Below are 21,809 nucleotides of genomic sequence, written 5' to 3' on the forward strand. Positions count from 1 at the left end.
TGGCTCACTCTGTATAGCCATCAAGATGGAGAACAGCTGTCAGAAAGACCTAAGCCTTATTTTAAAATCTTGCAGGTTAGATGTTGTTAAACCGATGCACTAGGATGCCAGGGAAAGCAGAGCAAAGCAATGAATGTAAAGAATGCCTGGGAATTAATGCAACAATATAAGCATAGAGACATGATACAGCAGTATCATCGACGGCAATATCTCTTGCATGTCACTAACCATACACTAGAACAAGGTTTCTCAACCCAGTCCTCGGGGACCACCAGACGGTCCACGTTTTTGCTCTCTCGCAATTGGCAGGGAATTGGGAGAGAGCAAAAACATGGACCGTCTGGTAGTCCCCGAGGACCGGGTTGAGAAACCCTGCACTAGAAGACTTTGAAGAGACTGATAAGACTTTTTAAAGACTGAAGTCTGATACACTCTCACATCTAAAGACATTGTGTCATTAGTCACAGTTATTTTGTCACAGGCTATCATTTTGCAAAGGGGGATCTTGCAGGATCACCATATGCAAGACTGCAAACTAGATTCCTTTTGAGATTATTTCCCATCGTTCTCCTGGTGGAAATTTACAGGAAGAGGAAACACTGTTGCACAATGGAGCAGAAACAGAAGCAGCTTTTGGCCACAGCTGCTCTTGTGCGTGCAAATGCTTTGCTGTGACAAAACAGCAGAACGGACCCTGCAGAATGTGGATATGACCCTGGCTGCATGATCGGGGGCAGCAAGGTCTGTCTGTCCTCCATGTCTGTCTACCTTACCTGAGATCCTGTACCTGTTTTGCTGCTTCCTGAACAGATCTCACCTGTTGGTTGTTGACAATGTCTACGTCACTGTGTGCATGAGCCAAAACGAAAGACCTATGATAATATTAAACACGGCTGATTTTGTCAGAACATGCAGGCAAGGAAAAAAGTGACTTAAGGTAGCTATCCTGACCACCTTCCCCAAATGATCGAGATGCCAGGAGCTCACTACAACTCTAGCAAAACTCTATAATTTTGTTCCGATAAATCGGAACATTAGATTTAGATTAAAGACAAAGATCAAGCAGAGATCTTGTATGTCTTCTTTCAAACTACAACGTGGGGACCCCAGAGGAGAAGGCACTCTCATCCACAGTAGTTTTATAAGATGGGAGTGATGAATTAGGAATGCAGCAGAGCTTGTAAACACTCAGAAGTTCGGTTAAATATGGTAGTGCTAAGATGAGGCTTATAGGGCACGGGAAAGTACTAAACGTGACCGAAAGCCAGCGTATGGAGCTGGTGTAGGGTGATCATATTTTCCTAGTTATGCTCCTTATTTTTGCTGCAATGATCTTAATCACTTGAAAGTAATGTATTGCAATAGTCTATTATAGGTAACATTAAATCATTGATCCTAACTTTCCGTGCTTTTAGGCAGTAGAAAGCATGTTCATGTTAAGGAATTAACATGTTCATCATTGGACAGATTGAAACTGGCAGACTCAGATTGTGAGCTGAGCCGGTAAATTTGAAATTCAAGTGATGTGAATTAAGGAGGGTGGTGCAGCCTCACAATTGCAGCTTGGAGGGTTTGTCTTGCCTTTGCCCCCCTTCCCCCAAACAGGCAGAAAACACCCGAGGTCACCCATGTGTAGAGTAAGCCAGTGACCTGACGCTATCACAAATCGTTTGCTAAGAACACCCCCCTTCTACAATGTTAATGTGATGAATGTGCACTTTCTCATATGAACAGCAGAGGAGACATTCTACTAATAACCAGATATACCTGATAATTCTATCCTGCCACACATCTATTGTTCTCAAATTTTAACATGCAACCAATTTAACTGTCCAAATTAAATTGTATTTAATGTTAACTAAAGCACAGAAATTTGCAAAAATGAAATACACTTTATTTTCTACAGCAGTGGTCACGATCAATTCGCATTCACAAGTCTTTGATGAAATAAGATCAGATGATTTATTTCTTCTTGCCAGGTTTCTGCGCTTTCTCTAGTCCTTGGATATATTTACGTGGAATTTGGTAGTGATCTGCAGAAAAGGATAGTGAAAAAACATATTAAATCATTGTGTACAATCATCCCAAAGCTGTGGTTTTATAGACTCTGTAATGGGTCACCTATACCTACCTAGCAACAGGCTTCCGACGTGCTGAACTTGGTTGCCCTGGATTTGAACCAACACCTTGTCTTTGGAACCCGGTACCGGGCTGAGGAGCGAGCTAGCCTGGACGCGGTGCTGCAAGGCTGCGGCCACTGTTGCCGGATCAATTCCGTACAGTTCCAGGTTCTTCATCAATGTCACCTGCAGGGTAGGGAAGCACATGGCGACATAGGATGAGCCCGTGAGGAGGGAAATCCTGCTAATGACTGGTTACACATCTAGAGGTATTTAGGCTGACAAGCTGCTGATTTATGTTCAGCATCCAGTCAAGTTACATAGCTACTTAGATAAGTGTCACGGTGATCGTAGAGCCTGTCCAAGGAAGCACAACGGATAAGGTAGCGGACACTGTCACACACTATAGATCACAGGTGTCAGACTCCAGTCCTGGGGGGCCGGAGCCCTGCACATTTTTGGGTTTCCCCTCGTTTAACACACCTGATTCAACTTCTTGTGCTAATTACCACATAGCTGTTGAGCTGAATCATTTGTGGTGGAACAGGGAAAGAACTAAGCTACACAGGGCTCCGGCCCCCCAGGACTGCAGTTTGACACCCCTGCTATAGATAATTTACTGCAGATATTCTAATTGGCCTAAATGCATGTTTTTGGACTGCAAGAGGAAATTAAATGACCTGGAGAAAATCTGAGCAAACATTATCTATGATGGTTTTCAGACATCCAGGCTGTGGTATGTCTGGTAGGGGTAAGTCAAAAACAACTGAAAACATTTCAACATTCACCTGAGAGGCGTCAGTAGTTAAGAGAGATTCCTCAGCATTTAAGCCTCTGTGGGTTCAGCAACACTGTGACGTCACTAGACTCATTAGATCATGACAGTCATGCAAGGATGGCTGGAGTTTGGGGGTGTGAAAGAGTGTGAAATTGCCCATTCTGGGAGCTTTCAATACTTCTGTGCAAACACCAGAGAGGGATTGTGAAAGCGTGTGGCTACCGCGATTAGGAACTCATTAAATGACAGCAAGGTTCAGCAGAAACACCAGGCAGAGGGGAGACGCAGCACATCTGGAATAAGTCTTACCAGATGCTGCTCAAACAATGTGAGAAAATGCAAATGACCACAATGCATTTTTCACAATGCTATTTCCTGTATGCAATGCTTTCTTGGTACGTTACTGGTAATTCCTCCCACACAAGGGCACAGCAGCAGGACCGATTCAGGACTTTTCAGGAAATTTGAAATAGTGAAGGAATGAGGAATATGGAGGGATATTTACCTTCTTGTTGGATCCCCTAGAAGCTACTGAAATATCGATGGGCTCAATTTGGCCCTTTCTGATGACGGGTTCCCGACCTGGGAACTGCAGCTGGTAACACTGCTGCATTCGATCCATTGTTCTGCCAAGACAGACCACATGTGGGAGGCATTTAGTGACCTGGACATGGTGTCCTTAACACCACCACTGAAAATTCCATAACAAAAACAAAACATGTTGTGTCCAGGTTAACATCTACAAATGGAATTGGTCTCAAAGGCTCATTTTTACTTTCTTACATGTTCTGCACATTTGAGATAATAAATGTACGTCCCCACGTAACATTTCAGTGACACATGACGCCCTGGAGAGCTAGACCTGCATGTCAGTCTCACATGTTGCATTTATGCTGTGAATTAATCCCATAAACTTTACCAAAGCTCTCCCCAGCTCCCGTAACCGTACACTTTATTTCCAAACCACCATTCCCAACCTTTTTCACACTCCAATAATGTTTTATTAAATATGATATACCCAAGAGTAGCATCACTCGAACATCTTTTGTGATTTTAAATGCTAATTAAACAAGTAAACATTACTTTAGAGTAGAAATACACATTATCTGTGGGTGTGTGGTTCAGTTAAAACACTGTGATTAGAAGCATCAGCTAAGTGATTTCACTGCTCAGTCCTGAGCAGAATACTAAGCCTTGTTTCTCCAGCCATGTGACATTTCGTTCCATGACAAACCCAGATGTTCCACCACAACCAGTGTCTAGTTAGGCAGGACTAACAAGGCTGAGAGAACTCTACCTGGAGAAGAGATCATCCCACTTGAGTCGCCCCACCTCCTGGTACTCGAACTTGTCCAGCAAGCAGTCGCAGAGAGTGGGGTTGATGTTGACGTAGCTGAAAGCATGTTTTAAATAATTCTTCAACTAGGCTGAGAGTTCAACTGTGCAGTATAATGGTGTGAAACATCCACAAGAACATTTAAAATACACTTTTATATATATGCCTGTACATATGAGTGTGTGTATGTGTGGGTTATGTATGTATTACATTGTGGGGACCAAATGTTCCCACAATATGATGATAACCTGTTATTTTGAGGGGACCATTTTTTCAGTCCCAGCAAGGAGAAATTAAATTTTATAAAAATGTCAAAAATCTTTTGTTTCGTTCCTTATGTTTGGTTATTTATGGTTAAGGTTAGGGCTGGGTTGGGGTTAAGGTTATCATTGTTGGGACTACAGTTTTTCCCATAGAAATGAATGGACAGTCCCCACAAAGACATGAATACAAACATTTGTCCGTGCGTGTCTGTAAAAATTTATTTCGAGGTCCACTTGTTTTGGGCTCTACCTCCACAGCATTATCTACGGTGTTTGAACGCAGAATAAGTCAGCCTCACCCATTCCCCAGCAAAGTTTCTTTATGGAGTGTGAAAGTATATGCATCTGTGGAATAATGCATGACGTGAATGTCATGGCTCATTATGAAATGCACCCACGGGGTCACAGCACCTGAAAGCTTTCTCCTCCAACCCATACATAAGTAGTTTAAATTAATTCTTACTTCTTGTTTTCTTCATCTACTAGCTCGTTCTTCTTCACATATTCTGTCACAACGGTCCTCACTTCTCCTGGGGAGAGTACTGCACCCTTCCTGTCACAAAAAGAAGTGCATGTTGCTCTTCACACAGTGCCAGTGTATCAGAAATGCGGGCAGTACACTGCATGTGAACCTCTTCTTACTTCTTCTGGGAGCCATGGAAGAGGGGCTCCAGACGGGCAGTCACAGTGTAGAGCAGGGTGATCTCGGGAGGGTGATACGGCATGTCGGAGTGTCCGGCATCCTGTGTGGGAACGTCCTCTGACATGCCCTCCTCGGGCGGGCAGAAAGAGCGCAGCCTGCTGGCACAGAAGGGGAATGCGAGGGGTTCTGCTGGACTTTTGTGTGCTGGCATTGCCAAAAAACACACAAAAATCTCACAAGTAAGAGTCTGGGTTCCGGAATGTTCACCATCACAGAGGACTGTGTCAGAAAGGCTGCATTACATATTTAACAAGAAAGTGTGGGCATGAGCAGCAGGTTACTCACTCGGGATGCTTCCAGTCCACTTCAACTATGCTCTCCACACCTTTGCTGAGCTCCTTCACCTGGACGACATGGTGCTGTTGCTGCATCGACTGCAGGAACTTGGAGAGCTGAGAAATATTATGTTACATTTACCTTCTCCATCTTTTTCCTTAAAGGAAGGTTTATAGAGCTTGCAGCTGTATGCTTTATCTATTTACATACTTTTACATTTAAAATAAAGTGATGCATGATAATTCATTAGATTATATTATAATTTGCATTGTGGCCTTGCAACAGATAATATATCTATCTTCTATACCGCTTAAAAGGAACCAGATTTTGTTTTTGTTTTTTTAAATACCAGTTATAACTGTAATTACTGCAGGCTACCAATACACTGGAAAGCAAGAGCATTTAAATAGACAGCTACTGACCCATACATAGGATAAAATTCACAGTACCTTTTTGTAGCTTGATTTCTTGATGTCTAGCTGCTTCCCACTAGGACTGCAAAAGAAAATACCAACACAAATACCAGTCTGATTCATTCTGACCTGAAGATCAAACCCAGTCAAAATGAATGATAACACACTGATATTTCAGGTACCTCTTCATTAAAGTCTTCATATAAACCCACCAACCACACACACAACAGTGAGGAAAACACTGGATTTTGTCCAGCTAGTTTTGCTCAATAAGCAACTGTGAAGGTTATAAACCGTGTCCTTGTCAGACGGCCAAGCGGAGCAGCAGACAGGAGGCACTGCATCCTACCAGCAGGAGAACATGTGGTTCCGCAGGAAAGTGCTGGTTAACAGCGGGAGCTCAGATTTCTTCACCTTACTCTTGAGGGCGTGGAGGAAGCAGCGAACGAGCAGGGCATCCATCTGCTCTGTGGGGGACACAGAGACAGATGCTATCTTTGCAGTAGATGGTAACAGGCAAACTTACATCCTACTTACTCATTTTCCCCAGTTCATTAAACAGGACTAATAAACGATTCTATAATGAAGAAATAATCACTGTTTTGCCAGAGAGAACTATAAAGTATAAATAAATACAGTATAAATAATCAGCTGGTCAGAAGAGAATAGGTAGTGGAATACAGGATACTTAATATAAAACTGTACATTTTAAAATATTTTTATAATAAGCATCCAATATTCCAGTAGCTTCTCCCTTATGACGAGCTCTCTTCTGACCACTCCTATGTGTGAGGTACTGGATACCGAATTTTCCTTCAGGATCAATAAATTAACTAAGCAAGCAAGTAAGTAAGTATGCAAGCGAGCAGGCATGTATATATGTATGCATGCATGCATGCATGTGTGTATATATATATATAAATAATGCTAAGAGACATAACGAAAATATTTTAGCTGTATGTATTTCACCAAAACCTAAATGTAATGACTTGTAACAAATGCGAGTTAATGATCTTGCCATGTGGTGAGGGTGCACAGTCACCCTGTGGAGTTCTGTTGTCTTCTAAATGTTCCTCTTCGTCCACCTGCTCCTGCCCCCCCTCTGATTCTTCCTGACTAAGACTGAGCTCCTTCAGACCGTCGCTGGGAGGGTCCGTTTCTGGATCCCCGTCTTGACTGGCAGAAGCTTCCTCTTCAATCTCTCCCCCGCTCGTGCACTCTTCCTCTGCAAACTCCATGTTATGCAGGGGCAGAATAGTCGGTGGTCCTGTCTTGTCACCAAATGCCCTGAACATCAAAGGGAGGGGGGACAAATGATGTCCAAAAAACAATTTCCTGAGGATTAATGGAAACAGCCCTGAATAATTTTCACGTTAAGCCTTCAAATAAATAACCTATTCTCTACGTTTGATAGTCTTCCGTTTGGCCTGTAATGCCAATCAGGAGAAAATCTGCATACATGAGTGTGTCTGAAAGTCCGGGGACTCACCACAGACTGTCCATGTAGGCGTGCAGAATGGACACCCCTCTCCCCTTCATGGCCAAGCCCAACATCTCCGAGGTGGAAACGGCGGCGGTGCCCACGGCAACTGGGGCCCTGCAGCAGAACGCATACGCACAGGTCAGATTCCTGTCGTCTCTCAGACTGCCGGAAGTGAGCACTAGGACAGACAATCAATCACCTGTTTTTCACCACAGTTACGGCACAGCGGTCACCCTGGTTCACATCTGGGAGTCCCTCTGGGGGCACCACCACACCAGGCAACATGAGATCTGGACCGACAAGGATTGAACAGGGCGTTGATATTCATCAAGCATCAAGAAAAAGGCACCAAACCCAGGGCAAAAAAATAAGTGCGACTGGCCATACTCCCCATGCATAATATCCGTACTGCTTTCAATTATATATTATTTGAATACAGTATAAATAATCAGCTGTTCATAAGAGAGAAGCTAGTGGAATATGATACTTAAAATAATAATATGATATAATATAGTGTCTATCTTCTGATCAGCTGATTATTTATACTATATTCAAATTGTATTATATATTTTTTTCTATTTTTTTGTTCGTATTACAAATAAATTTGAAGCTTATTTGTAACACAAACAAAATATATAGTACAATACATATTATTTTCTATTTCTACAAAATAAAGCTGAAAAGTACAACCGATGACTAGTACTGCAATGGATTTAGAAAGAGAAGCTAAATTATTTTTTCAGAACACTTTAAAAAGAAGGGAAGCATGCACCCCTGTTACCTGTCTGCAGTACAGACTAGTCAGCACAAACAGAGAAGCACTTAGTAACATTCTATTTGGAAAATAAATGGAAACAACGCAAGTAATTCTTTCCAACACCCTAACCATGTATATATGAAAGCTGAATACAACGCAATCACAGAAAGCACAGTGTCTATGAATCTTAAAATAACTCCTCTTAACAGTCTTGAATCATCATCTCGGTCTGGGGAACATATTGTTCTCAGTGTGATTTGTAGAAGGCACTGTTTACCTGCCCCTCCTGCTAGTTTCTGAAGCACCGCAGGCCAGGTCATGAAAGCCGGCAGGATGTCAGGATAGCGCCAAAGAGTATAGACTGGGGAGTAAGGGATGACCATACAGACTCAGTGACGCATTGGGTAGCCACATGAACCACTGACTCAGAGCAACAAGGTGTTATTTCAGAGTACCTGTGGGATAAATATACTTCTCCAGTTCAAAGAATATGGGGTTTCTGTGCAGGACGTATATTGTGACAGCATCTCCTTTGTGTGCATACACCTTAAGCACATTCAGTTCTTCCTTGTTTGGGACCAGCTCGGACAGATCTTCCGCGGACAGTGTTGGGTAGGTGTTAGAAATCTCCGTCCTTAGCTTCCTCCTGTCACACATTTGTGGAAAACAGAGACGAAAACTTCTGTGTTAAAACTATTTTCCCTTAATTCCCTAAGTTTTCAAATTGACATTTATATATTAGTTATATACAAGAGACCCCTGGTTAGGTGCTGTGTTATTTTATAGCCTTGCAAAACAACTCGGAATGCTGTCACCTTCTTCCAATAAGACCAACATTTATTAAGACCCCGATGAAGAATCCATGTGTCACCACAAAACATCCATCTTCAGGGTAGCGTTTTTATCTGTATAATAATCAAACGTTGCGTGTCCCGACAATGACGTTAAATAGTGACGAAGGTCTGACTGGAACGTCGTGTTTCATTTAACCGAATGAAACAATATAATGCTCCTCAAACATTATATCGCAAAGCAAAGTTTTTTTTTTGTTTGTTTGTTTGTTTTTTTTTACTGCGCAACGTTACTGTACGCCACAGGGGAAAAATTCGTTTGCAACGTGGAAGATAATAATGTTACTTTTTAAACATATTAGCCGATTTGCTAATATCTTTCTGTTGTTATAAGCAACAGAAGATGAAATTCACCCGATCTCAATTACACAGGAATTTTAGGTATACAAAGAAAAATAAAGAGCAAACCCACACCTGTCAGATCCTTTAATCACTGTGTTGGATTTCACACGGAAAGGCTTAGCAAACATCCTAGCGTTGGATTGCGTGACACACCAGGTCACCTCTTCCGAAAGCTCTGAAACAATTCCTGATGAAAAAGCTTGAATTCCAAATCCAAATGGCAAACGGATACGACAACAAATGCAAGCAAAATACAATTTTGCCCTTACAACACTTCAATGCCTTATGAGCCGCTGCCTTTGCGTAACACAAAATATGTCCGTCGGGAAAACGAGTTTCAAAATTAATTTCCCCTATTACAAGGCTACAGTTGCTGTTTTCAAAGTGGCGCTATTATTTAATAAATCTTTGTCTAATATACTGAAAACGGGGCGTTTTAAGAAATTACGATTTAAAAAAAATATTTAAGTAATGTTTTCCGATCGATTTACCACGTAGAATAACATTTCCAAAGATGTGTAAAAACTCAGATATAACGGGAACATACTCTAATTTAAAACGCTGGTTTGTCGTGGTTACTAACTTTATTTTCCAAGAGATTTTTTTAAAAGAAGGCAGTGTTAAGTGGTACTTGGTCCAAACTAAAGAGATGGGTGAAGCCACCAAACTACTTAATCAGTACATGGTCACATTGAGTCTATCCCAGGAAACACGGGGCATGAGGCAGGGGGGCTCCCTGGATGGGATTAAAATTGATTTCTTCAATTTCCTCTATGCAGCTTAAACAAATTGTGTGCATACAGTGTATCAGAGTCACAGGACAGAGGGAAATGATTGGATTACATTAAAAATGACCTTCCAGTCAATACAGGAGAGATTCTTTAAGTGTCAGATCAGATCTTGTTACATGTCACAGTCAAATTGCTCTGTATCTCCACAGTATACCTATCTGTTATACCGCATTACTGTTCATTGAAATATGAGCATATTGACCTATCTCTGAAGTTCCCCTATTGGTTGTTTTTAATAGTTGCGGTTCACTTCTTGACCATGCATTTCCACTTACCGTTGTCCTTTTATGAAGACGTTCCCTTCTATTTTTAAGCTTTGATGTCACCACCGGGGCAGCTGTTCTTGGCACCTTGCGCCGAATTTGCCGTCTATGCCATAGCAAAAGCACTTGACCCGACCCGTGTTTCGCAACGCCCGGGGGGTCACGTGGGCGTCTCGCGGCTCACACCGGATCTATAGCGCGGTCCATTTTTTTCCTGCTACATACGGGGAGTGAAGGGCAGGGAGGGGAAAGCGCCTTCAAGAAATCACCTAAACGAGTTGTCAGAGCCTCTGAAAAAGGACCGGATGGAATAGATTACTTATTTGCTAGAAGATTCTGGTGTAAAATATGTTTTGTATCACTGTTTGAGTTCACTGGGTGGCTGGCTAGCTAGCTACCTATCTACCTTCTTTACAGTTTAGTTAGGTAGCTAGCTGGCACACGTGTGTCGCTATTGTCTGGGTGTTTTTTTTAAGTGTAGAACCCAGGAAAACTTAAAACATAATTGACAAATCGTCGGAAAAAGTGGAACACACGGTAAACTTTACTATTTTGATCTCAGGTGAAAGTCGTACGATCAAGTATTCGGGCTGATTTCTTAGTCCGCTCGCGGTTTTTTTTTTTTTTTTTTAGCTTCTTAGCTCTTTTAGCCACTTTTACCAGTTAGAGGGGAGTTTCTAGAAACGGCCGCACCAGAAGTTACGGGAAAGACGATTTGTCTGCAATCTGCCACAATGTTGTCGAATACAATAAACCCCAATCAGCCAGGATTTTCCCATTTCCCAAATTTTCACGGGAAACCAACGCTGCAAATAAAGAAAAGTGCCATAACCGAAGACTACAAAGTCACGAGTCAAGTCCTTGGTTTGGGTATTAATGGTAGAGTATTGGAAATATTCCAAAAGAAAAATAAACAAAAATACGCATTAAAGGTAAGTGTCTCTTATTTTGGAACATTTAATTATACCTGGAGTGGTTGTAGACTTTATTGAATTTACAGCATATACTATTTACATTTTATAGTATATTTTTGCGCCAGTCTGTCCAGTAATATTTTTACGGAAAAGGCTAAGGCAATGTACAAGCCTTACTCGATAGCTGCACAATCATTAGTCCTACATTAAGGGTACGAAGTGTCTTTTCCCCAAGTCGTTTTATATGCTGTACTGCAATACAATGAGTCAGTCTATGTTAATACTCGGTACAATGATCAGTGAAATGGTTGGTTGCCTTGCTCAAAGGCTGTGAAATATGGGACGTAAGCATAATCATAAATATCCATGAATAGTGTGCAACCTACAATAGGGTGACAGGTGGTATTAGAAAGAGTCTTAAGAGTAAGTTAGTGTGTGTGTGTGTGTATATGTGTGTATATGTGTGTATATGTGTGTGTGTGTGTGTGTTACATAGATATATATGTGTTACATGTAAAATGTTTAGCTGAATTTTGCAAACATGAACATAACTCAATGGGCACCTATAGCACTTGTGCTTCACACAGACATTGTCATTTAACTAAGGTACACAGAAGCGTGACATTACTGCTGTAGCTGGGAATCAATTTTTTAACTATACGCTCATGAATTGCTTTCTAGATTATGTAACAATGAAGCTCAGTGTTGCATTGTGAATGTTATTTCATCAATGCCAAACAAGACATTATTTTTGTCCTAACTTAGAAATTTTTATCTGATGCTGTGACATGATTTTCGCAAACTCAACTCCACAACCCCTACTATGGCCCTAAAAGAGGTTTATAAAACTTCAACTTTGTGAAGTCTGTTGCAGTTGTCTTTCAGTAGGACTTTGGATACATTCTAAGCATTTAGACTAGGGTGTTGATATATGTGTGGATTATTCCCTTTGGAAGTAATACTGTCAGTTTGCGTATCTCATTACAACACATTCCAGCTGTCCCGTGACATGACATGGAACAGGACATAATTTATGTCTAACATATTTCACTCCTATAAGAAATTAATTTGTAATTCGTAATACAACTAAGGACAGTGGTACCTCGGTTCTTGAACTCACTAGAACTCGAATTTCTTGAAAGTCGAACAAACCAATTTGACCTAGAACTCGATCTGAATATCAGAAGTCGAACTGTGAACGCTGACCTAATATAAATTGTGCGCGCCAGGAAATGACTCGTACTAAAATGCAATTCTTACTTGAATACCTTCTTCACAGGCTGGACGATTAACCAAATAAAGCAGCGCAACATTACAGTAACTAACAATAAATAAACCACTAACTTATGTGTACTATTAGAGCATTTATGTAATTTATTTACACTTTATTTTACCAGGTAAATTAACTGGAAACCAGTTCTCACTGTTTTGCGTGATATTCGGGAGAAATAGTAGATTACGCATCGGAACTGCCGGGGATACAAACGTCATGCGTGTAACTAAACTCTTCAGCCAATAAGGGCAAAGGTGTGTCGTCACGGAGGCAGTTCCAGTTTGTGCAGCCGGGTGAGAGGTCGCAATGCATCTAACCGTAACGCATTGCGTCAGGATCAGAATGCGTTGCTTTAAGCCAGCGTTGTAAGCAAGTTGAACGCACCCAATGACCGGACTGGGGAAACAAGCTGAAACGCAGACTTAATACAGAGGACTAATGACAACAACCAGAAACAGCTGATCACATGGGGATTCCACACGAGTTTAACGAGGGGGCGTGGCACACGGAAGGAGCGGACGTTCTGGGCAGGACAGGGGTAATGTTGGGATAAGATCTTTATCGTTTTGGAAGCCATTAAGAAAAAAAATGCTCTTCTGGTTTTATCCTGTTCATTTTGTGTTTAAATGCTTAAAAAAAAAAAAAAAACATAATTAGGTGTGATTTTGGGGGGCCGGGAACCTATTAATTGGTTTTCCATTATTTCTTATGGGAAAAATTCGATCAGAACTCGAACTTTTTAGGATTCGATCCGGAGTCCGGAACAGATTAAGTTCGAGAACCGAGGTACCACTGTATTTAAAAATCGTACACCATTGTATTTGAATATGTTTGTGAACAGTAGTGGTGAGTGGTGACTGAACAAAAGTGGGTTACCTTCTGTGTGAAGACCGGATCTTAGCAAGCTGACTTTCTGGAATTTTCAGAAACCCTAATATTATATGGTAGTGTAACAAAAGATTAGGTCCTACAGCACTTTGACATTTGTTCTTAAAAGGTGCTATATCAGTGAACTACTTAAAAATGTTTTTTAGGTAGAACAATGAATCAGCATTACTCGGCATTCTAAACACCTGTTCTATCACGAAATATCTAATTTCTGTGTACCTAAATGAACAGCAGGAAGAGTTATTAATAGACAGCAGATTATGTACTTGGGCTTGTAATGTGATGCTATAACCAGGAAGACCAATTAACCTGGTTTCTTTTAAATTATGCGGTGTTATAGCCCAGTGAATCATGTCACTCGTGCAAAACAAACTTCAAACCGATGCTTGTCATTTTAAGTGTTAACCCTATCAAACAGAACAGTATACTAGGAACACCTACTTATTAAAAAAATATAACATAAAAAATTCTTCTTGAATAATTCATCCATTAACTCTGAAACCAAAGAGCCAAAAAGTTATTACTGGTCTGTTCTAGCCAAAAGAAATGTATGGGTTGGAATTGCCGTCGGGCCCAGAGTCTGCTCAGTTTTTTTTTTTTTTTGTTAATTGACTCAGACTGGCACAGAACTTTTGTTAACTCTTATTTCTAGAAGGGAAGTAGAGCTGAGCCATGTGGAACCAAAATCATACATCTGTACTTTTAGACGGAACAGGCATATACAATATATCTTAGTATTTTCCGTGAGGTTGACTAGGCTTGTGCGATTTGATGACGTTATCTGTTGACCATAACAGCCACTAAAACAGTAACCCAGTGTCAGTATCTGTCTGACTGACCAGCAACTATAATTTTTGTTGGGGATGTAGGATTACATTGCACACCTAGCATCATAACAGAAAGATTTCGACAGTTTAGTAAAAAAAAAAATGCTGTGTTATTTATTTATTTATTTATTTATGTTTATTTCTTGTAGACTTCTAACATAATTTTTAAAGCAGGGGTATCCAGCCTTATTTATAGTGAGTGCAACTTTTAGACAGAAAATAATATGGGTGTTTGATACATGATTGATGCGTGACAGTAAAAGTTGTCCGCTCTGCAGCATGCCGTGACATCACAGCGCTCATTGATACATGTTTGATGCATGACAGTAAAAGTTGTCCGCTCTGCAGCATGCTGTGACATCACAGCGCTCATTGATACATGTTTGATGCATGACAGTAAAAGTTGTCTGTTCTGCAGCATGCCGTGACATCACAGCGCTCATTGATACATGAGCATAACCACAAAAAAATTATCCAGTTTTCTAAAGTGTTTTCTAAGCTACTCATTTGCTTCCTGTGAGCTATTTTTAATTAAAGTAACTTTGACACCACTAATTTTTATGTACCATTAAAGTATATCAGTATAAATTATGTCTTGTTTGAAATTACACTGAAATAGCGTTAAAATCAATATACCGCTTAGACCTACACAAGAATTATTCTGAGGGTTCAGCATATGTCTGCAAAGCCAGAGATTTTTTTATTTTTTTTATTTTACAGCCATCAGGCATAGCAGTGGTGAGGGGTTTTGTAACATTAACATTCAAACTTATATTAAAATAGTCTTTTTTTTTTAAATAGATATTTAAATAGTGCTTTTTAGAGATCTCAAATCCCTGTAAGGTACACGTCCAAAACACACATTAAAATGAAAGAATACATTTATTGACACAGGCAGAACCTAAATTCACAAGGTAATGTTCAGCAGGTTATGCTAATTGTAGTTGTGAGTTTGTTACAGCTTGTGCTTGTTAGTCAGTTCTAATAGCTCAAACGGCTTGAAGACCCTCCCACATTACTTAAATCGGTAATTTAGAACATTTTGGTTTCTCAAAACATTACACCAATATTGGAGGAGACCGTAATTGAAAAGACCAAGACTGCGTTGGATTTGTTGTTTGAAATGCATCCAACAATCTGACAAATATGAGACAACATCTGAGTGTTTGTACGACAGTAGAAAGGCTGAAACAGCCTTTCTCCTGTAAGTTAGTCTTCCAGTGGCATTTAAGGCACTTTTGCTAGGAAATTCAGACCAGGATAAAAAAAAAAAACTATAGAGGTGTTTATTACTACAGTTATGCAACCATTTTCAGTTAAATTCTGTTTACAATTTCCAATAATTATCAAATTCTGCTTTCCTGCTCTACTGAAATTGGTTTTGGCTACACAGTTTGGTGCAAGGTTTGTACCAAACCACGAATTTTGTGTACCATTACACCCATAGTTTGTACTATACTGGGGGTAGGAGTTTCTACCCCCAGGCCATCAGAATACTAAACTCTGTTAAATAACCTTTTGACCTTTTACTCTCCTACCTATTGTGCACTTTATAACCACTGATAGGTCTCAAGTTTTCATTCTACTTATATAGTGCAATAACTAATTCACTGTGAAACGTAGTGCAATAATTTTTTATACTATATATCACCCACTGAATATATTCATGTATATATATTTATTGTTTGTACTTTGCTGCTTTTTGTTGCCATACTGTCTTAACTACCTCTGTAAAGTGAAATGTCTGCATGTTGTATGTATGTTGTCTTGAGTGCACTTGTCCCTTATGTCCGCACATTGAGCCTTGGAGAAACGCAATTTCGTTCTGCCTGCATCCGTCTTTGTACTGTTGTATGGTGTGAATGACAATAAAGTTTCACTTCACTTCACTTCACTTCATAAGTAACTACATTGTAGAAACTACTTATGTGCTAGATCAGGGATGGGCAATCTTATCCGCAAAGGGCCGGTGTGCATGCAGGTTTTTGGGATAACCTGTAGGTCAGCTGTTCAAACCCAGGTGCGAGGATTCTTCAGCCAATCAGTCCTCTAATTAGTGACCTAATTAGGGAGTTGCAGCGAAAACCTGCATACACACCGGCCCTTTGCGGATAAGATTGCCCACCCCTGTGCTAGATAATGCGTAGCAGTATTGGATAACTTGATAGTTAAGGGCACTTGTTCAGATTTTACTTTAGTCTTACCGAAACTAGAAGTTTCAGAGGCTGTTTCCCCTTTTGTCAGTACCAAGGCATGATAAGAAATAATATGGCTTGAAAGGTTTTGAGTGGAAACCATTTTTACAACCCAGTTCTCATTTTCTCAGAATAGGTGTTTGAGTTGTTCTTCCCCGAGTCAAGCACGTTGCAACATTGTTTGCATGTAATGTCGCCTTTAGATGAATCATAATAGTGCTACTAAGTACCAAATAAGTAAACAGACGTATTACTAGAAGTTCATTTCCATGATTTCATGTTTTGCTTATCATCCTGATTGGACCTTTATACAAAACCCCAGTACTGACGACAATGGTGGTGTAAGATCTTGCCTGGTTTCTGACATTTAGATATGTTTTTGGTGGCCATGTTGTAGTGTGTAATAACTGTCTGTCCGAGTCTACATGTGTAACATGCTCAGAGGGATAGTACTTTTCCTGAAGGCATTTCACTTTCACTGCCTCCTGAAACATTACATGCCTTTCAAAGCCCTATGCAGTTAGGAAACTGAGCACATTACTGAAGTGGAACACATGCTTTCATAGTAGTTTTCAATTTCTCTGGCCCACCAGTCTGGCACAGACATAATACTGGAAAGCAATGTACAACTCCAGTCATCGATGGCTGGAGCAAAGGACATTTTGTAATGTGCTTAAATTGCTGGTTTGAATGATAGCAGACTTGTTTGAGTCACTCATTATCCAAATAAGTACCTAAAGCAATTAACGCTTGAGCAAAGCGCTTGTTCCTTAGAGACCAGGGTAGGGGTCCCTTGGGTTTCTGTTTCTGGCACGTTAGACTGGCATATGCCAAAGAGGTCGTTTTGGCTTATGTCCTTCATGATTTATCCCAGAAAATAAGACTCATCTCATATCTCTGTTCTGTCATTTGATCGTTCATTAACACAAACCACCACATTTCATCCCATGTCCCTTTTACTGTAATAGATTTTTTTTACTTCAAATTCCTAACCTCTTCCTTTTCTGTTTACTTTTGAAATTTTGACTTGAAAATTGCTTGCCAATTCCTTAGAGGAATGTGAATTTGCAATTTACCAGAACGTTCCAAAGATTAATTACTGTCGTTATGCCAGTATCTGTATGTGTTTAACAGCAAGTGTCTTTTTTTTTTTTCTTTTCCCCCGTCTTCTGTGACGGTATATGAGAATCTAAGAGACTGGTGTGATGACATCATGGTTCTGTGGATTTCAGTGCTGCTTTGGACCTTCAGGATTGGCATTTAGGCCCAAGTCGCTCTATGCTGGTTAAGCCCATGGCCTTACTCAGGATGAGTAGAGTATCCATGGCCTTACTCAGGATGAGTAGAGTATCCATGGCCTTACTCAGGATAAGTAGAGTATACTTGACCTTACTCAGGATAAGTAGAGTATACTTGACCTTACTCAGGATAAGTAGAGTATACATGAGTGGCAGTGTTAAACTTGCAGCGAACCTGTAGTTACCAGGATACGTACACAAAAACACTGGCAACATCTGTTCCATGGGTGGGGCATATAGGATTAAACAAAGCATTTTATTACTGGAAAAATAAAACCCAGTACACCAAAAAATGCTAATTAAAAACTCTAAAGCAACGAAATACTGTTAAAAACCTTTTTCCGCACCCTTTCTAACCCTGTCCCCCCAAAAAAACCACAAACTTTTCTTCTCCACATAGATTAGGCGACTGCTGGTTCGTAGACCAATACTGGTCTGTGACCAGTATTCCACTGAGCTGTAGAATACTGGGGATTTTGCAGAAGGGGCTGGTTAATTTTAGGGCTGCACATTGTTGTGGGGAAAAAAATGACAATATTTGAAATTTTTGTCATTAATTTTGTGATATTTATAAAACACAATTACCTGAAAAAAAACAATAGCCAAGTAGGATTTACCAAAAGTCTATACAATTAATCGGTGGCGTTGCCGCGAGTCGTGCCAAGAGACACAAAGCGGTGCTCACAAGTCACTTGCTTGTGCTCAATATCGTCTGTGGAATGCAACATATATTGATACAATGGAAAGCAAACATATTTTTGTGCTCAGTTCTTGTTCGCTTTTCCCTTCTCTCATTTTTGTTAAAATTCTCACGAAATCACCATACTTCCTATGGGTGAGTCTGACAGCAAGGGTGAAAATTACTAACTGGCTCAGACAACTCATGCAAAAGCAACAGTGGTAAACTTTATTCATCCGTTCATTTATTCTGTTATTTGTTGCATAACCTTGAGAAGAATATTGGTGCTTTTCAGTCTGCCACCAAGAACCAAGCCATTCTGAGCCGTTCCCGCACTGATATGGCCCTAATAACTAGCAGCTGTACTTACACAGATTACTAACTTTGCGCAACAGTACGCTTCTCATTAATATATTAGGCGTACTACTCTCCAGCTCTAGTTAATTTCCAAAAATAGTGTATTTTCTATGGTTGTGCCGAACCATATTTTTTCACTTCCAATCCGAATCCGATACAAGACCTCTTTTTACCTTAATAGTTAATATAATAAATGTGTATGTATAATATTTAAATTTATACTTTATATTATTGTTTTTTAAAACTGAAAATGCAAATGAAAAATTGTATGCCAAAAAAGCTTTAATTGGGATACTATAAACATGCGTGACATACTGTTCCACCTTGTCTGTACATCTTTTTTTAAGTGTTTATGAGACATTTGCAGTTCAATCTGAATATCTTCAGAGATCATACGCACGTGGCAAATGCTTAAAATGCCCCACAGTTTTTCGCACTCTGGCAATAGCGTCACTTACACTTTGCTATGACAGCAGCCCGTTTTTTATCACAAGCTGTAGTGAGTGCGCAAGACACCCCAAGCTAGCGACTCCCAAATCATTAACTGCTTTTTTCATATTACTCGCATTGTCTCGCAGAACTGTGTGCACTTTGCAACACGTTGTGCAATTGGTTGTTGTTAAATGCGTTAAATACTTCCAGATCATCACCCTTTTATCTGATTTTCTTACACTCCTTGTACTGCAAAGGGTATGAACTGCGTTGGCATCCACCAAGTGGCAGCATTGGTGTTCAGTCTGATGTGCTGCTAAAACACATCTAAAATGGGAAAGAGCTGTTGTGCAGCTGGTGGTACAAATCAGTTCCTCTTTCTTGTTAAATTCTTTCCCCTAGTAGGTCTGAACTGGTGCTGATACCGATCTGAATATTGGGTTGGTGCACCTCTCTAGTATTTTCATTTTTCATTTTTTTCCATCCCTCATGGTTACATGTTCTGTTTGTATCTGGGGGGGAAATCGAAACTGTTAAACTTATATCGCCAGTTGTTTTGCCGGCAACCCCTCATCCGCCCAGAAGCTGTATCAGCCTGTGAAATTCTTGTATGACCTAAAAGGCGTGCCACAGTCATTAGGTTGGGAACTCCTAACCTAGATGAGCCTCTTGAGGCCCAAATGAGGGCAGCTTCTTCTTCAGGGATTCTTTGCTTCCCACCGACTCGCACAATAAACAAGTAGTTAAACAGTTTAGCTTAACAAAATTGCTTATTGTGGTTACAGTTCTCGTGGTGAAGGAATTTTCCCTGCAGTAATTTACAGTGACTCAAAGTCAAACCAGTAGTGCCCAAGGATTCTCCAAAGAGTCGCAGTACCAAAGGAGTCCAGTCTTTGTCTCAGGTCACTGGGTAACATCCAGGTCTTGCAGCCATACAGCAAAACAGGGAGCACCAGTACCCTAAAGAATTGGACCTATGTTTTAATTGTAATTTTTTCATATGCATTCCACTTCTAGTTCAATATTCTATTTTTAAAGAGTTGTCCTCGCATGCGACCCCCAGTCAGAGCCTGCATAATAACTGCAGCGAGTTACCAGCGCCATTGAAGCTCTGCCTTTGAAAGAGAAGGTCTGAACGATTTGTCGGTTTCAAATCGAAATTGCGGTTTGAAACACAATGAGCAAATCGCGAAAGCTGGAATTTGGGTACGCACTAGGCTTAAAACTGTCATGAGAATAGTTTTACTAATTCATGCCGTGCTCCTTGTGTGAAAGTCATTCTCACCGATCAGTAGTGACATGATCCTCACATACCTGTCATGCTCACCAATCAGAAATGGCCCACGGCAACTGTGTTTACGCCCGCAAACAGCAAATACGTGAGACCCAAGGAAAATGTTACATTAGCGGTGCAAGAAACATATTGATTCTGCCGCTGAGCTATAAATGAATGACCTACCTATTTTGTGGTCAGAGATTTACAGAAAGGTCCTATTGTCAATAGAACTGGTGTGACCTCCTTTAGCCACCAGCAGCACAAACTGCGTATCACACCTTTTCGTTTTTGTTAATGGGCCATTGCATCAGCATACTGCTCACACATCAAGGAAACAATGGGAGTCAGTAATCCTCACAGCAGAGTTACTGTCACCCCCAAGAAAGCCATAAAACCAATAATACAATCTTGTTTATGTCATATATTTTAGTACTCCTTGATTAATTATTGGTTTCAATAGAATAATCTTGTGAAACTAATCTTGATCCCACATGGGTAATAAAATTAAAAGCCTTGCTTTAACAAATAGCAAAAGAACTGATCACTCTAATCGCTATTACCATCGGGTGGTCTTATTGCGAAAAGATAAAATGTGACATATAGTGTTTTCTCGTAGTCATTTTATATTTGTCAGAGTAACAGCGCAAACGGAATGACATGCCGCTTCAGTGAAAAACAGTGCATTTTACTTTTTGAAATACAGTTGCCAAGTTTGGTCAGTTATCTGGAGTGAGATTTTCAAGTCTACGCACACATGCACATGTATTTACATATATGTAATAGTATAACATTACTTTATATTGTTGTCGAAGTTTCCGTTTTTTTTTTTAACATGAAATCAACAATAAACTTTGTCTATTCAACGTTGTATAAAATGCATATATTACGGCTTTTTGGTTGAGGGTGTTAGATTCACTGCTGTTATTGACACTAACAGCGTATTAGCGCAATTGAAGTACATCGTGCTTGGTGGTTAAGGGAGTTTGACATTCATTGGCTGGAACAGCGGTTCTAGTGTTATTAGGGGTCCCCGCAGCGTTAGCTGCTAGATCGCTATTTTTCTTTTTTCTGGATTTTTTTTAATCATTAGTTGATTTAAGTCACAGCTCTTGTGATAATTGTTTTATGTTTGATTGTTCTCTGCTCATTTAAAAAAGAAATAAATGCATGTTGGAAGCAATTCATATCTTTAAGTTCACATCCTTGCATTAGAATATAAACCAGTTAATATTTTGATGGTAGCTCATGTGGTAATGCTGCATTATATGTTTTAAATCTGTTAATCACTGAATAT

The 21,809-nt window shown here is 40.1% G+C and overlaps 2 protein-coding genes across 5 annotated transcripts in view; one reads left to right on the forward strand and one right to left on the reverse strand.

Moving 5' to 3' along the window:
* Nucleotides 1-1,872: 1,872 nt before the first annotated feature.
* Nucleotides 1,873-10,532, reverse strand: eif2d (eukaryotic translation initiation factor 2D). 3 transcript variants are annotated; one of them, XM_023793557.2, is made up of 15 exons: nucleotides 10,389-10,532; nucleotides 8,585-8,775; nucleotides 8,407-8,490; nucleotides 7,572-7,662; nucleotides 7,379-7,486; nucleotides 6,908-7,176; nucleotides 6,239-6,356; nucleotides 5,926-5,971; nucleotides 5,486-5,592; nucleotides 5,140-5,295; nucleotides 4,961-5,050; nucleotides 4,196-4,291; nucleotides 3,404-3,524; nucleotides 2,132-2,306; nucleotides 1,873-2,033 (listed from the first exon to the last, which is right to left on the reverse strand). In XM_023793557.2, exons 3-15 carry the CDS (start codon nucleotides 8,447-8,449, stop codon nucleotides 1,963-1,965), a joined length of 1,491 nt encoding a protein of 496 aa, XP_023649325.1. In that variant the 5' UTR covers nucleotides 8,450-8,490; nucleotides 8,585-8,775; nucleotides 10,389-10,532; the 3' UTR covers nucleotides 1,873-1,962. The 3 variants fall into 3 exon arrangements, with proteins under 3 accessions (XP_023649325.1, XP_023649324.2, XP_023649323.2); XM_023793556.2 differs by lacking the exon at nucleotides 10,389-10,532 and adding an exon at nucleotides 9,395-9,631 and having other exon boundaries at nucleotides 6,932-7,176; XM_023793555.2 differs by lacking the exon at nucleotides 10,389-10,532 and adding an exon at nucleotides 9,395-9,631.
* A 69-nt stretch (nucleotides 10,533-10,601) lies between these two features.
* Nucleotides 10,602-21,809, forward strand: part of LOC111834362 (MAP kinase-activated protein kinase 2-like) — a 29,671-nt gene continuing 18,463 nt past the window's right edge. The window contains exons 1-2 of one of the 2 annotated variants that reach the window (XM_023793558.2): nucleotides 10,605-10,754; nucleotides 10,803-11,308. In XM_023793558.2, coding sequence (XP_023649326.1) covers nucleotides 11,111-11,308 — 198 coding nt within the window. In that variant the 5' untranslated portion in view covers nucleotides 10,605-10,754; nucleotides 10,803-11,110. Of the gene's footprint in view, nucleotides 11,309-21,809 lie in introns of both variants that reach the window. The other variant, XM_072713384.1, reaches the window with a different exon arrangement.

This window comes from Paramormyrops kingsleyae, chromosome 6, assembly GCF_048594095.1.
Source record: "Paramormyrops kingsleyae isolate MSU_618 chromosome 6, PKINGS_0.4, whole genome shotgun sequence".
In the NCBI taxonomy this organism is placed as follows: domain Eukaryota; kingdom Metazoa; phylum Chordata; class Actinopteri; order Osteoglossiformes; family Mormyridae; genus Paramormyrops; species Paramormyrops kingsleyae.

Excerpts from the sequence above, each read along its gene's own strand:
- eif2d (XM_023793555.2), bottom strand. The coding sequence starts at position 9,450 with ATGTTTGCTAAGCCTTTCCGTGTGAAATCCAACACAGTGATTAAAGGA. Across the intron at positions 5,296-5,485 it reads GTGGACTGGAAGCATCCCGA|GCTGCGCTCTTTCTGCCCGC; the intron begins GTGAGTAACCTG and ends CTGTGCCAGCAG. Across the intron at positions 5,051-5,139 it reads TTCCATGGCTCCCAGAAGAA|GAAGGGTGCAGTACTCTCCC; the intron begins GTAAGAAGAGGT and ends TTTTTGTGACAG.